This window comes from Chiroxiphia lanceolata, chromosome Z, assembly GCF_009829145.1.
Source record: "Chiroxiphia lanceolata isolate bChiLan1 chromosome Z, bChiLan1.pri, whole genome shotgun sequence".
Taxonomy (NCBI): domain Eukaryota; kingdom Metazoa; phylum Chordata; class Aves; order Passeriformes; family Pipridae; genus Chiroxiphia; species Chiroxiphia lanceolata.
Genome location: NC_045671.1, coordinates 52,666,871 through 52,680,588, shown reverse-complemented (window position 1 = coordinate 52,680,588; position 13,718 = coordinate 52,666,871). Strand labels below are relative to the sequence as shown.

At 38.5% G+C, this 13,718-nt stretch overlaps 1 protein-coding gene across 8 annotated transcripts in view; it reads left to right on the top strand.

The window, feature by feature from the left end:
• The window catches only part of KIAA0825 (KIAA0825 ortholog), a 247,602-nt gene that overhangs the window by 126,205 nt on the left and 107,679 nt on the right, over positions 1–13,718 (top strand). For 7 of the 8 annotated variants that reach the window (XM_032675846.1, XM_032675851.1, XM_032675850.1 and 4 more), the window contains one exon: positions 3,095–3,189. In XM_032675846.1, the coding sequence (XP_032531737.1) occupies positions 3,095–3,189 (95 nt within the window). Of the gene's footprint in view, positions 1–3,094; positions 3,194–13,718 lie in introns of those variants that run through there. The other variant, XM_032675849.1, reaches the window with a different exon arrangement.

The following is a 13,718-nucleotide window of genomic DNA, read 5'->3' as shown; positions in this document are numbered from 1 at the left end:
TACACTTGGCAATACTGCCTAGTGCTTCAGCTCTAAATAGAGAATGTATGTTCCACTATGTATGCGACCTATCATAACATGTAAAATGTATTACACCAAATATATTACATAACTATATAGGAGCATGTCTACACTGTGCAGTGTAGATGGTTTCTTAAAATAAGTTAATTCAAAAGCTTTCCAAAAGATAATTGTTAGTAAACATTCTGTGTATTGTTTGTTAGTATATGTAAAAATCACCGTACAGCAGGGTGATTGACTTTTTTGGTTGAGGAATACATTTAGTGAAGGTAACTCAGTGTAGAGCTGCAGTGGGAGCTGCAGATTTAGCTCTGGGTGAGGGAAATGGTGGGAGCCCGAGTCAAGAGGCCTTGAACTGGCCCAGTATCTTTGCATAACAAAGGGCATGGGGACCTGTGGCACCGGCCAGGTGACCGGACACCCAGAGACAGCAGGAGCCATTCCACTCAACTGGAATACACTGGACTATCCAGCGCTTAGACTGTGAAAGTATAAAATCCTGGGTACTGCTTTATTCAAAGTCCCTCCTTGGAGGAACCCAGCTGAAGCTGTTATTTTGTTGTTGCACTGTGATAAAATTATTTAAAGGACCCAGATGTCTGAGACTGCTGTGGAAAACTTTGTTTGACTGCATGAGAGTGGGGTGTGCAGGGAGTCAAGTGGGGAACCCATCGACTCTCTGAAACTGCCTGCTGCAAAGTGGTCTCGGTCCCAGCTGTTAAAGTCTCTCGTGGTGGTGGAGTAACTGACAGAGTGGCCCTGAATGATCATACAGGAAAGCTTCCTTAACTTTGTTCTAAAGTTTTGTGATATTGGCCCAATTGTGTCAAATTTAGAAAGGTATTTAATCATAGTTTCTATGAATTTTACTACTCCTGAAACAAGGATCACCAAACTACTATTTTGAGATCAACTCTAGCATTTTTGTTAATGATATGTAAATTTCTTATCTCCAACACTCTAGTTCAGTAGCTGATTCTAGGAAGTGTGTAATTTCTGTTAACAATTTAACCACATCATTCTTACATTCCTGTAAAAATCTTGAATAATCACCATCTGGTTTTCGTCACTTTGTTGCTCTTGGTTTTATCTATTTGTCCTGACACCTTAATCTCTGTCAGTGCTACTGCTCCTCTATTGTCTAATAAACTAGGATATGCAACTCCTCAACAGTATCAACAAATGCTACAGAGGAACTATTTTCCTTTCTTGAAGTGACTTTTTAAAACTTGATCCTTTATTTTTTCCACAGAACTGATCAGTCTGATAGACTGAATTTTTATCAGGTTTACCTATAAATTTTTGTCTTTGTTTCCATGATTGTTGCTACTGGGTGTTTAGCTTCTCCTTTTTATCCCTCTTGATTTTACAAGTATTTCCTCCATGTTTATTTATCTGCTTTTAATTCAGTGTAGTGTGTAGAACAGTGTCCTGTTTTCTCCTGTGTTCTTCTTCTTGTACTGTGCTCTTAGTGGACTCTTTTACCCTTATTTCTGGTTTATCAGGTGTTCACCATTTCTTCTTCATTCACTTTCCACTTTCACACTCTTTTGTTCTTTCTTTAGCTACCCTTTTTTCCCATTTGTACTCTGTATTTCACCCTTTTTTTTTTCTACTTTACTTTAAAGTTCATGTCCGAGATGAGGGTTAGGGAGTAAATTAAGTAAGGAGAAGGAAAGTAATAAAATAAAGATGGAAGGAATAAGGAGGATTGCACTGATTCTGTTCTCCCAGAAGATCCAAGTGCTGTCTGTAAGAAGGCAAAGATACACTGCAAGTTATACTTTACTATATTTAGGTTTATTTTCACTGTTTTGAAAAATCATCATGAAAAGATGAAACCCTCTAACACTACTTTTTAAGTGTTAGTGAGCCAGGTGTTACTGTATTCTGGCCAGAGATAGGTAGTGAATCATTCCAGTTGCTTATGTCCCTCTCAAGACTTTTCACGTATTTATAGATTTTGGCAAACAAAGAAATTAACAATCCTTGGTTCTGAGTTACACAATTCTCTTCACTTAATTAATATTCTCTCCTTTATTGGCTAATTTGGTCTGCATTCTTTGGTCCTGTTATCATTCTTCCGTAGACGGAGAGTCTCCAACTTTCAGACCGTAATGTCTTTGTTATCCCCTCTGTATCTTCTGGTTCCTCCAAGATGTCTTTGAAGGACCAAAAATTGTAACATCCTGGATGTCCAATCCTCAGTTCCCTTAAGCTTTGTTTATTGAAGCTTATCAGAACTAGTCCAGAGAAACTCAAATCTTTGCTGATTTCAAGATCAAACCGCCAAGAGTCCGTAAAAAGCAACGTAGCCACTTGTTACCGTTAGTTAAAGTTTAGGAAAGTTATATCATTTGCAACATCACAACAGTAATTTTTTAATTATTTCCTCCCACGAATGTTGAATTCTAGTCACTACTAAACTATTGCTGACAATGAAAAGTAATATTATTCAACAGGACTTACTGTTTTGTAAACAAAATAATGTTATGAGTGGTCTTTTGGCTGCCCGCAATTATTCTAGATTGCTTTTATTATTAAATAAACAATGTGGAGTTATATTTGTTCATATTGTGTAGGTGTACTGCTGTTTATAATAACTATCTGGTGACTGGAGTGCCTTACAAAACAATAGGCAACTAAACCTTCACGCTAATTATGATACAGGTTACATCTTGAATTCCAGCTATACCGAGTTTTTAATGACAAACTCTTCACTGACAGCAGAAAATACAAATTGCTGTTACAAAACTATTTTGCTTTTCGGACAAAGAGTCAACTCTCAGACAAAGTGGTTGGGCACAATGCCATTAACAGTTGAAAGAATAAAAGTTAAAAAAAATGATTTATCTGTTTATAAACAGTGGCTACATCCCTAAATGATTTATAAACTAATTACCGTATTACTGAAATAAAACTCCTCTTCTGTGGACATGATGTGGTCCTCTTTCTACGTCCTGGTTCTAGACACCCCCTCCTTCTTGGTTAGTATATGACAGCTGGAGCTTTAATGTACTGATCACATTAATGCTGATTAATAACTAACTAGCTTTTTTCTATGTATCAACAGTCAACCAGTACTGAATGGAACTGGGATTGGTCAAACTTGCTGCCAAGTTGCTTGGGATTGAACCAGATGACCTTCAGGGTGCTGCTGACACACAGGTAATGGGATTTTGGCAAATAATCATGCTTTCCTCTTATGTTTTTGACTTGATGATAGCCAGTACACACGGGTTTTATTAGTGAAATTTGTAAAATATATTTTGCATTTCTTTTTAAATATGCAATATTAAAATGCAACTACCTTTTTTCTAGTGTATATAATCCATACTCAGATGGTTTTTGACTCCTATTTTGAGGAATCTAATATGTTCTTCCTGTCTGAGACAGAAGGATATGAATGTGTGTTGGTATTACACTTAAATAATGCTTTAAAAAGAAATTAGTAACTTTTGCAAATCTGTTCTGCTCAGGGAGATTTCAGCACAAAATGTAGAGCATGTTTATTCAAGTTGCAAGGTATCTTAAATTTGTTTGGGGGCATGACAAGTGTGGCTAGAAAGTGTTTCCTTAGTAGTTTTTAATTAATGAAAATTATTTTAATATTTTATTGTTTTTTTACCTGTAAAATTTAACTACTTAATTTTTAGGCAGATATATTTACTGCAAAATTAACACTTGTTAAATTCAGAAACAGCAACTTATTAAATTCAGAAAATTTTAGGTGGAAAACCTGGGTATTTTTCAAAAATATTTCCCACTTACGAAAACTGGAAAATTTTCATGTTGCAAACTAGACATTCCCAATTCTGAACCCTCCTGATGATACCTAATATGGTCCTATGATTCATCTTTAAACTGAGTTGTTTCTCTACCTAGAAACCAGAGTAACAATTTCGAAAGTGTGTCAATTTGCATGTCAAAAATGTTTTAGTTTTTTTATACCATTTTCTCAATTTATCACTAGCAGTTAGTCTTAAGCATTTATTTCTTCCTTCATTTCATATATAAAATATTTGTAGAGTCTATTTCTAATCTTTCTTAATTTTGTTAAGTTTAATTTTTTCCCCACACAAATTGTTCTTTCCAAAATTTTAATGCAATTGCACAAAAAAATCCTGCTGGCAGAAATTTGCTATTCAGCTCTCCTCTCAATGTCCTCTGTTACCCACTACCAGGCAGAATGTGAGACTTCACAGACTTTTTGATCTGTACCCAGTAGTCTTATTTTTATGTTAAATGACAGAGACAATTTAGTATTAATTTTTTTTTCTTTGATGGTTCTCCTCCTGATTGCTATTTCTTCATTGAAAGTGAAGTAGTTTGTCCTTTTAACATTGTCATAGAAAGTCTTAGAATCAGACTGGTTCTTGAACTTCCCTTCATGTTGATGTCATCAGTATAAACCAAATGGAGCAGAGGGTTGCTGTGATTTGTAGAGGGAAGATTTTACATGAACATTTCATCTGGTCTGTTCTCTTGAAACACATTTTATTTTTCTTTCGATCTCTTTATAGAGTTTAGAAAGAAGTCATGTATATGCCTTCTCTGTCCTTCTCTCTATTTCACGCCTTTGTCATATCATTTACTGTTGCTTTTTTTTTTTACATTTAATAAGTGCCCTAATTGTTGTTATCCTTCCTAATTCAAAAATGTCTCCATTCATTGCCCTTCTGCATGATATGGAAATTCTCATCTAGAAGTGACATTATGCAAGCCATTAATGATTAGCTCATGGATTTATTATTTTAACCACTCTACTTTACAGACCAACAGATTGCTTAAACCCATTGTGATGATTAACTAGAATTGCTGGTCCACTGTCTACCATAGTGACCAGTATCTCTAACACAACTTGTCTTCACGTGACCCAATTTTTAGCATAGTTAATGTATGTCTGCACATATTTTCCTGCTGACTACGACAGTTCTAGCTGATCTTGTGACTACTCAAGCAACCTTTTGCAGTGAGACTCAGATGAGCGCTGTCTTTTGGTGATGCTCCATGATCCTTCCTAGAATTGCATAAATTTCAGCCATCTTGTGCTCAGGAGTTAAGTTTCAAGCTGAATGAGTGTGTGATTATTTTGACCTCCCATTTACAATGGATCCATTTCATTTCTACTATTTGCCTCCTGAGATGAGTTAAACAAAACCAAGGGCAGTACTTCAACTGTGTCAGAACCATAAGTTTATAAATTGGAGTGCCATAATATTTTAATTATTTCTTCTTTGACACATGCTAAAATTTTCCCTGATCAGTTACTTCTCTTCAGGCAAAAATATTTTTTTATCAATTCACAGTGATACTGGAGAGATATATTTCCTTTTTTCATGTTAAAGAGAAAATACTGTCAGTTGCATATGAAATAAAAAAAATACCGTCTACTCTGGCAGAAAAAAAAGTGAAAATGCTTAGGGGACTCATTTACAGTGGAAATGCTCCCCTAACCTAGTTAATGACTGAGTTAGGTGAGAGGGGGTTATGAGAGCATTGTCCCAGAGCCAGCAAATGTTAAGCAAATTAATTGGTTGGTGGTTAGGGGAAAGTAAAAGCGTTTTAGGACTGGTTAAAAAGGGAATGAATTGTTGTCTACTACTCATTGCTGGCTCCACACTACTGTGTGGATCTAATCCACACATTCTTATAATCCTCAAAGTAAAAGCATTCAGGTAGATTTTTCAAATTAAAGATAAAGATGGTTAATGATATTATTTTATTTCAAGGTTATAAAATATAAAATGCTATCAGAAGCAGTAAAGAGTAACATGGAAAACTTAATGTTCATCTGTGTTCACAATTAATACCTTTAGATTATGTAAGAAACGTTTCCTACAGGAAGAAAAGGGATTTCTTTCCTTTCTTGTTTTACTTCTGGTTTGTTTGTTTTTTTACAAACATATATATAGGTAGTTTGAACTACAAGAGTAAAAGTTAAAACATACCTTTCAATAATACCTTTTAATATTGTCTGTTAACATTCAACTAACTTATGAACTTGTCTTACCCAAGTTTTAGAAAATATCCTGCATGCTTACACAGACGCATGCTACTTTGTTGGATCTCGGAACTCACCTGTACATCCTGAGACATTTCAATACCAAATGGGAGTTCTTTACCTCTAATACATGTATTAAAGTGAGAAGAGCAATTATTATTTAATTCACCTGTATCTCAGCTTTTAGTTACTGATCTGGTCATAAAGCAAAAGTTGTTATTGTCTGGCTAAATCAGCATGTTGAAAATGTTTCTGCATTTTAGTGTAGCAACTCTTAGTTAGCAGATCTCTTCTTTTTAACTGTCTGGCCACTGTCTCTCTGCATATTATTATGTTAGTGACTGTGGTGAGTTGTTCCTGGCCAATGTCTGTATAGCTGGTGGCTTGCTCTGCCTTCAGTGGAGTTGGGGAGGGAACTGGAAGAGCAAGGTGAGAAAACTCCTGGGTTCAGCTAAAGACATTTTAATAAATGAAGCAGCACAAGTAAGCAAAGCAAAACAGGGAATTCATCCAGTGCTTCCCATGCACAGGCAGGTGTCCAGCCGCTTCTTGGAAAGCCAGGCACCGCACACTTAATGGTTACAGGGCTAGGGAAACACCATAGCCCCAAACATCCCCCATTCCTCCTCCATTGCCTAGTTTTTATTGCTGAGCACATTTATATGGCATGGAATATCCCCTTAGTCATTTTAGGTCAACTGTGCCCTCTCCCAGCTTTCTGCACACCTCCAGCCCATAACATGGTAGGGCAAAGTGGAACAAAGAAATGGCCTTGGTGCTGTGCAAGCAGTACTCAGCAACAGGCAAAATGCTGGTGAGTTGTCAACACTGAGCTACAAATCCAGAGCACAGTACCATACATTACCCTTCTTGTTTATGTACTCTCCTTTATACCGATATATAAGTTAAACTTATGATCATTTATTTCTAAAGTATCTCAGCAACTTGTACATGGTTATAAGATATTATTATTTTACTGGGCTTTGAGATGTGACCTTTACCTTCCTTCTGCAGTTCTACAGAACTTTCAGATGCACTGAATACTTTACTATGAAGAATAATTACATTCTGCTCAGCTATAATGATGAGAAAAAAATTAGACATTTTTGTAACATGTGAAACCATTGTCCAATTACAGTAATTTGCTGTTCTGAAGAGCAATGGCTGGGTTTTCTTCCTCTGCACTTAGGCAAGTTTCACAGAGCACTAGTGCCAGTGCAGGAAAATAAGTGGTGATTTGGTTGGAATGGTGTGGATCCTGCTACAGGAGAACTTTGAGGAAAATAGGAATAGACAGAGAAGAACTCATGACTGGCAAAGCCAATGACAGTCAGGTACAAGTTCTTCAGAACAGAAAATGTAACAACTTAATAACTGAGAAGGGAATGATAACCCATTTTGCCATAAGTGCATCAGGTGAGAAACAATACCAAGTTAGAAAAACTATAGAAATTAAAACTAATATTTGTTCAAGTGGATAAAACATGCCGTGAAAAATGTCTAGACTGAAAAGCAAAATATGATTTCCAATAGATATACCAGTGTAGCTCAAGAAGAGTTTTCCAGAAAGTGTTTACACAGTGAATTGACCTTAAAGAGTTTTAGGTTGAAATAGTGTCTAGTCAAGTTTCAGTCATGCGTTCCTTTGATAGATATTCTGAAAGCAGCTTCTGAAAGCAAGTAGAAAACCTGGAGTTGTTTATATATTGACTTTAAGGAAATTTAAAAAAATTAATGTTTATTTTCTACTAAAACTGGGTAAAATATGTAACTATGCTTTCTAGTAAAATTTGCTGCAAAGTATACAAAAACTCTCACATCCCTTGGACTCCAGATTATTTCTTAACATAGTCCAGACTGCATTCTCTGATGAACTGGTGGGCTGTTTGAAAGTGAAATGGCTTTTTAGGAAGGAAATAACTATTGTTGGCAGCAAGGTTTTGCTCTAAGGTCAAGACAATCTTGTATCTAGTGTCTCTGTTTCGAAATCCTTTTCACTGTATTGCATTTTGGAAATACATTTGTTAATATAGTTGTGGCATTTGTCCCCACATTAGAGCTAGGTGATAAAATTATATGTTTTACCATTGATTAAGTTCAGTAGAACTGAAATTAAGTCAAAAGCTCTTCTTTCGAATTCTGAATGATTGCAGGGCAAAATTTGCATGGCTCTTGTATATTCCAGTGAATACACAGACACCATCTGTTGAGAGTGGTAGCCATATGGTGAACTATTTATAGAAAATGTTTATATTCATTGTATTGTTGATTATCTAGATATCCAGAAAATGCTCTTTTAAAATCCAATATATCAACACATGGAAAAATTTATTATGTGGTTTTGAGATTGAAAAGAGTGCCAGCAAACTGCGTGTGTTTGTTGTCTGTGAAAGACTTTCTATACAACTTTACAAAAGCCTCAATCTGAGAAATGAGTGAAAAAAAAAATGAGTGAAAATGGTAGGAAGTTCTCTAAAAATTTTGTTGGTAGAAGAAAGAAATGGTGGAAGAGCAGTTCTTGACACGATGCCAAGAAGAGAGCTTGTCTGCGTGGCAGAGGATGTCAGTATTAAGTCTAGTGTACTTTTGGATGTGTTAGTTGTTCTTCTAAACTGCAGGTGCTCCTAGACCTTTTGTATCCAAATTGCTGGATATTGGAAATTCATATTGTTGTTGCGACTATAAGTCAACTATTAACGATGGGTTGATGAAGAACTAGGATGCCATTAATACTACAGTAATCACCACCTGCTTGGTGAGATTATAATTGATCCCTTATAATGCATATGAGAACAGGCTTTCTAAAATGCATGGGAGACTATGAAAGGCAGTATCTCATTGTTTCTGTATCAAAAGAAGCAGGTGAAAGGTATTAATCCATTATTTCATGTCTCTTGGTTGATCACAAAGTCAGGTATAGACCCTAGTACAAAAAAAAAAAGCCGCTGAGATTTTGAGGAAAATCTGACTTTGACCTTTCTGGATAAGCAGCAATCCTTTTCCATAAACGAGTTGGTCAATAACAAGGTATTTGTCACGTCTGTCACCATAAGGATTATCATTTTTCTGCTTATCCTCTTCTGATGTAGCTAATGAAACTGTACTCTAACCTGAAAGAATCTGTCAGAAGTAGGCTTAGTTCCCTGCCTGGCACTTTTAAAGCACTGGTGGCAGAATGTAGGTCGGTAAGCAAAAGGGAACAGTATTACATAGTTTGACTGCCACTCAACCCACTATTATGTATACAGTTATAGCATGAATTTCACAAGTAAGTGAGGCTAAAGGTGAGGCTTCCCATATGCAGTACACTTGAGGCTTTTCTGATTGTTAGCAGTCTCTCTTTCCTGCAGACATGTTGATGAATCCTATGAATAAAACAATATTCTCCAATGACTATCTCCAACAAAAAGTGCTAAAAACGAAAGGATTGCCATATCCCAGTAAACTTAGTTAATATTAATATCAATATTAATGTTAGTTAATAAGCTCATATTAACTTTAATACTTGGAAGTCTTTTATTATGAGGCCTTTGCCAGCTTAGGATATGGAAGTATACATTTACCAGCGCTCTTTTAATTAAAAATATAAAATTCCTTAAATAACGTTTCATGCTAATTTGACACTTTTTTCATTGCTCAAACCTGGCCCCTAGAAAAAGTGAAAATGAAACCAAAAAAAGGAAGGAAGTATTGGTAATACATCTTTTACATTCAGAAGTGTATTCATCACAGCTTATTGGCTAGAGCATAGGCCTGTGATCTAAACCTCTTTCTTCTAATAGTGTCTCACAGTAATTTAGTTCCCATTTAAAATTAGATCACATTTGTCCACATTTGTACGTGCTTTGATGTTGGTTTTATCTTGGTTTAGGAGTGGTACGGCCCAGTTTAGTGCTCCCACTGAGGCTCTCCAAACCATATGCCACTCGCTTGTTTCCCCTCTCCCTTTCTCTCCCCCTGCAGCAGGAAGGAGAAGAGAACTGGGGGTAGAAAAGGTCAAGATCATGAGTTGAGAGAAGAACAATTTACTGGAAACAGCAATGAAATAAGAAAATGAACAGTAACAGCAACAATACTAATGGCAAAGAGTACAAGAAAGAGGCTAACAATTCACAAGAAAGGTCCCTGAAAATAGACAATAGCTAACTGTCACGTGGGGTCTTTATATAATAAAGAAATGAAGTCAGCTCCCTGATGAGATGGTAGTCAAGGAGGCTTTTATTCAAACCCAGTGCTGTTTCTATCCCTTAAAACCATGTGACCTTGTGACTGATGAAGGTACGTGTTTCCACACATGTCCCCTGGGCTTCCCTGCCCTGGGTGCTTCCCCTGCACCCCTGGACACACCTCCTACATCACCCCCTTCTCAATTATTTAAGATGGTCACGAAAACAGTGCAAAAACAACAGTGCAAACAACAGAACAGTATATTATAATCTACCACAGCTTTGCAATGACCCAGCACATCGCTTGCTTTGGCTCCTTATACATCTATTGTAAACCTTTTAAAACCTTCTTATATTTCTAAGGGGTAGTGCAACTTGGAAAAATAACTTTATTAACCTAGGGGCCTTAGCCCAACCGTGCATAGACTTATAACCTTTATTAATCTGAGGGCTTAAATAACTGGGAAATTCAACTTTATTTCAAAAACAGGGTAAGCTTACCAAACTAAATTCTCTTAAAGTGACCATGTGGCAGAGACAGTGTTGTTTTGTGAGGTGTTTGGTGTTTAAGGCACTTGTCTAGTCAAACAACTCTCTTATTCATTCACACACACATTCACTGATGGCCATCATTCCATTCATCATACACACACTCATGGATTTTGTATAGACTCTGTATTTTGCCACACTGGTCATCCTCAAATGTAAACCTGAAACGGAAACATAACTTTTTTATAACTTCTGCGTTACTCTGGTTCTTGCTGCTGTGTTTGTGTACCTAGGTAGGGTCTAACACACCTGGAGGGAATCCATTTCAGCTCGTTTCCTGTAGCCACACAGGCATAGCCTCGCCCCCAAGTCACGAGGTCTACCGGTCCTGTCCACTGCCCTGAAATCAGATCTCTCACCATGACTGGTGGTCTGGGAGAGGCAAAAGCCTGAGACCTGTGCTGCCTTTCGTGCCTCCTTTTTCAACACTGTCTCAATTTAAAAAATTTAGGACATATGTGGTTTTCTACAGATGCTCTTGTGGGCTACAGACTGATTCTCCCCTTTTCTGTTTAGTTAACATGTCTTTCAATGTGCAGTGTGCCCTTTCAGCAATTGCTTGTCCAGTGGGTGAGTGTGGAATACCTGTGGTGTGAGAAATTCCCCAATCTGACGGGAAGTTTCTTACCTTTTCTGAAATGAAAGCTGGCCCATTGTCGGTCTTAATCTGTTTTGGGGTACCAAGGGTTGCAAAACAACTGAACCAGTGTCTTATTACATCCTTGGCCTTTTCTCCAGTGTGTGCAATGGCGGTTATGTATTGTGAATGGGTATGTACTGTAACGTATACGTATTTTAATGTGCCAAACTCCGCTATGTGTGTGATATCGTTTGCCAAATCTCATTTCCCATTAACCCTCTGGGGTTAATGCCTTCCTGAGATGGCATGGGTGTGATTTGCTGACAGTCTGGGAATGACATGATTATGTCTCGAGCTTGATTGAGTGTTATTTGAAATTGTCTCTTCAGTGAACGTGCGTTCTGGTGGAAAAATGAATGAGACAATTTTGCTTGCTCTAAGACTCTAGGTACGGTGTTAAACATTGCTTCTTTGTCAGCTCTCGGTTCCTGTCAGCTGTTGCTCCTGGCATTTCAGAGTGTGACCTTGTGTGCATTATGTAAAAATCAAACTTTCTGTGACTGACAAGAAACCATACAGAATGCATTTCAAACAACAGGTGAGAGTTAGCAACATTTCGAAGAAACGAACTTTCAAGACGGGACACTAACCCTGCAGCATAACAGGAATTGGTAACAATATTCACAGGTTGTTCAGAAAACTTTCCCAAGGCAATACATACGGTAGCCAGTTCCAGAACCTGCACAGAGCCCTGGTTCATGGTTTGTACCTCTCCTTCCCATTGTCCTGTGTCAAGGTTTACCCATGCCACTGCAGCTTTTTGGGTCTGCCCAGATGCATCTGTGAAGACTGTAAGGCCTTTCACTGGTTCATGTTTGCATCTGGTTGCGGCTTTTAAGGGTAGATTACTGACTTCTGCCCAAAATCTGTGTTTAGGGAGATGAATTGAAATGTCACTGTCAAAGCCTGCCAAGGGAGCCTAGAATCCTACATCCTCAGCTAGCATCCATCGAGATTGTCCTTTGTAGCTGGGATGTAGATGGTTGCAGGATCTCTCCCGTTCAGCTCCTGTAGTCGTCTTCTGCCTTTAATGACAAGCTTGGCAAACATTTCATTAGTAATCCACACAGTTTTGGCTGGTGTATGGGGCAGAAATAGCCACTCTAGAATTTGCAGCGGGTCTTTTTCAGTCTGATCCCACTGAAACAAAACTGCGAATGGCTGGTACCTGCTGGGTGCGAGAGCAAGGCAGATTTGCAGTTTAGGATTTCTCCTTCTGCCTTGTCTGCCTTCTATTGCCTTGGCACAAGTGTCTAACGCCTGCTTTGCCTCTACTGTCAGAGACCTGCTAGACATTAGGTCTGAGTCCCCCTTAAGCAGCTCAATTAGAGGGTGTAGCTCCTCTGTGGTTATGCCTAAAATAGGCCTTAACCAATTGATGGTTCTCAGAAGTTTTTGCAGCTCATGTAAAGTTAAAGTGTTTTTTACCTCGAGCTGCAGTGGCTGTGGAGAAATTTCCTGCTGCGTGATTTTCCATCCAAGGTATGTCCAGGGTTGCGATTGCTGCATTTTTTCTGGAGCAACCTGTAACCCTGCATCTTGGACAGCTTTGATTAGAGCAGTAACAACAAATTGCAGTTCATGTTCTATGGCCTTGGTTATTAATATGTTGTCTATAAAATGGTGTGTGATGGCTGTTTCGTATCTCATCAGGCTATTTTGCATCCCCTGAGGAAGGACAACCCAGCGGTACCTCTGCATGGGCTGAGCATTGTTCAGGGCGGGGATGGAAAAAGCAAATCTTGCTGCATCCTCAGGGTGTAGGAAGATGGTAAAAAAGCAGTCCTGTAAGTCAATTACCATTAGTGGCCACTTTGCTGAAAGCACATAGCGGGTGAGGGAAGTCCAGGCTGCAAAGCTCCTGTAGGTTCTATGACTGTGTTTACTGCCTGTAAGTCTTGCAGTGTTCTCCACCTCCCACTCCTCTTGGGGACGCAGAATACAGGGGTATTCCAGGGACTGGTTGTTGGCACATTATGACTTGCCTCAAGCTGCTTCCTCTCCCGCTCGTGAAAGCGGGTGGCAAAGAAGAGGAGGATGGCGAGCAGCACGGTGGCAAGCAGTGTGGTGCCCAGGGCGTGGCCCCGGCCCTGCCCACGGCACCCTTGGTACAACTCAGCCCATTCCCTGCTGCTTAGGTACTTGTGGGATGTTGCTGCTTAGGGTCTCCAAGGGCAATCCCTTTGAAAGTGATCAGGGGCACCACATCTAAAGCAACTCGCTCTGGGTCTGGCCCCTTCCTGAACTCTTAGCTGGGTGCTTAAAGCTGTGGCTAGAGAGGCAGACTGGTGCTCCACAGAGCCAACTCCTTGGTAGGGTCAAACCAGCTCAGCAATGC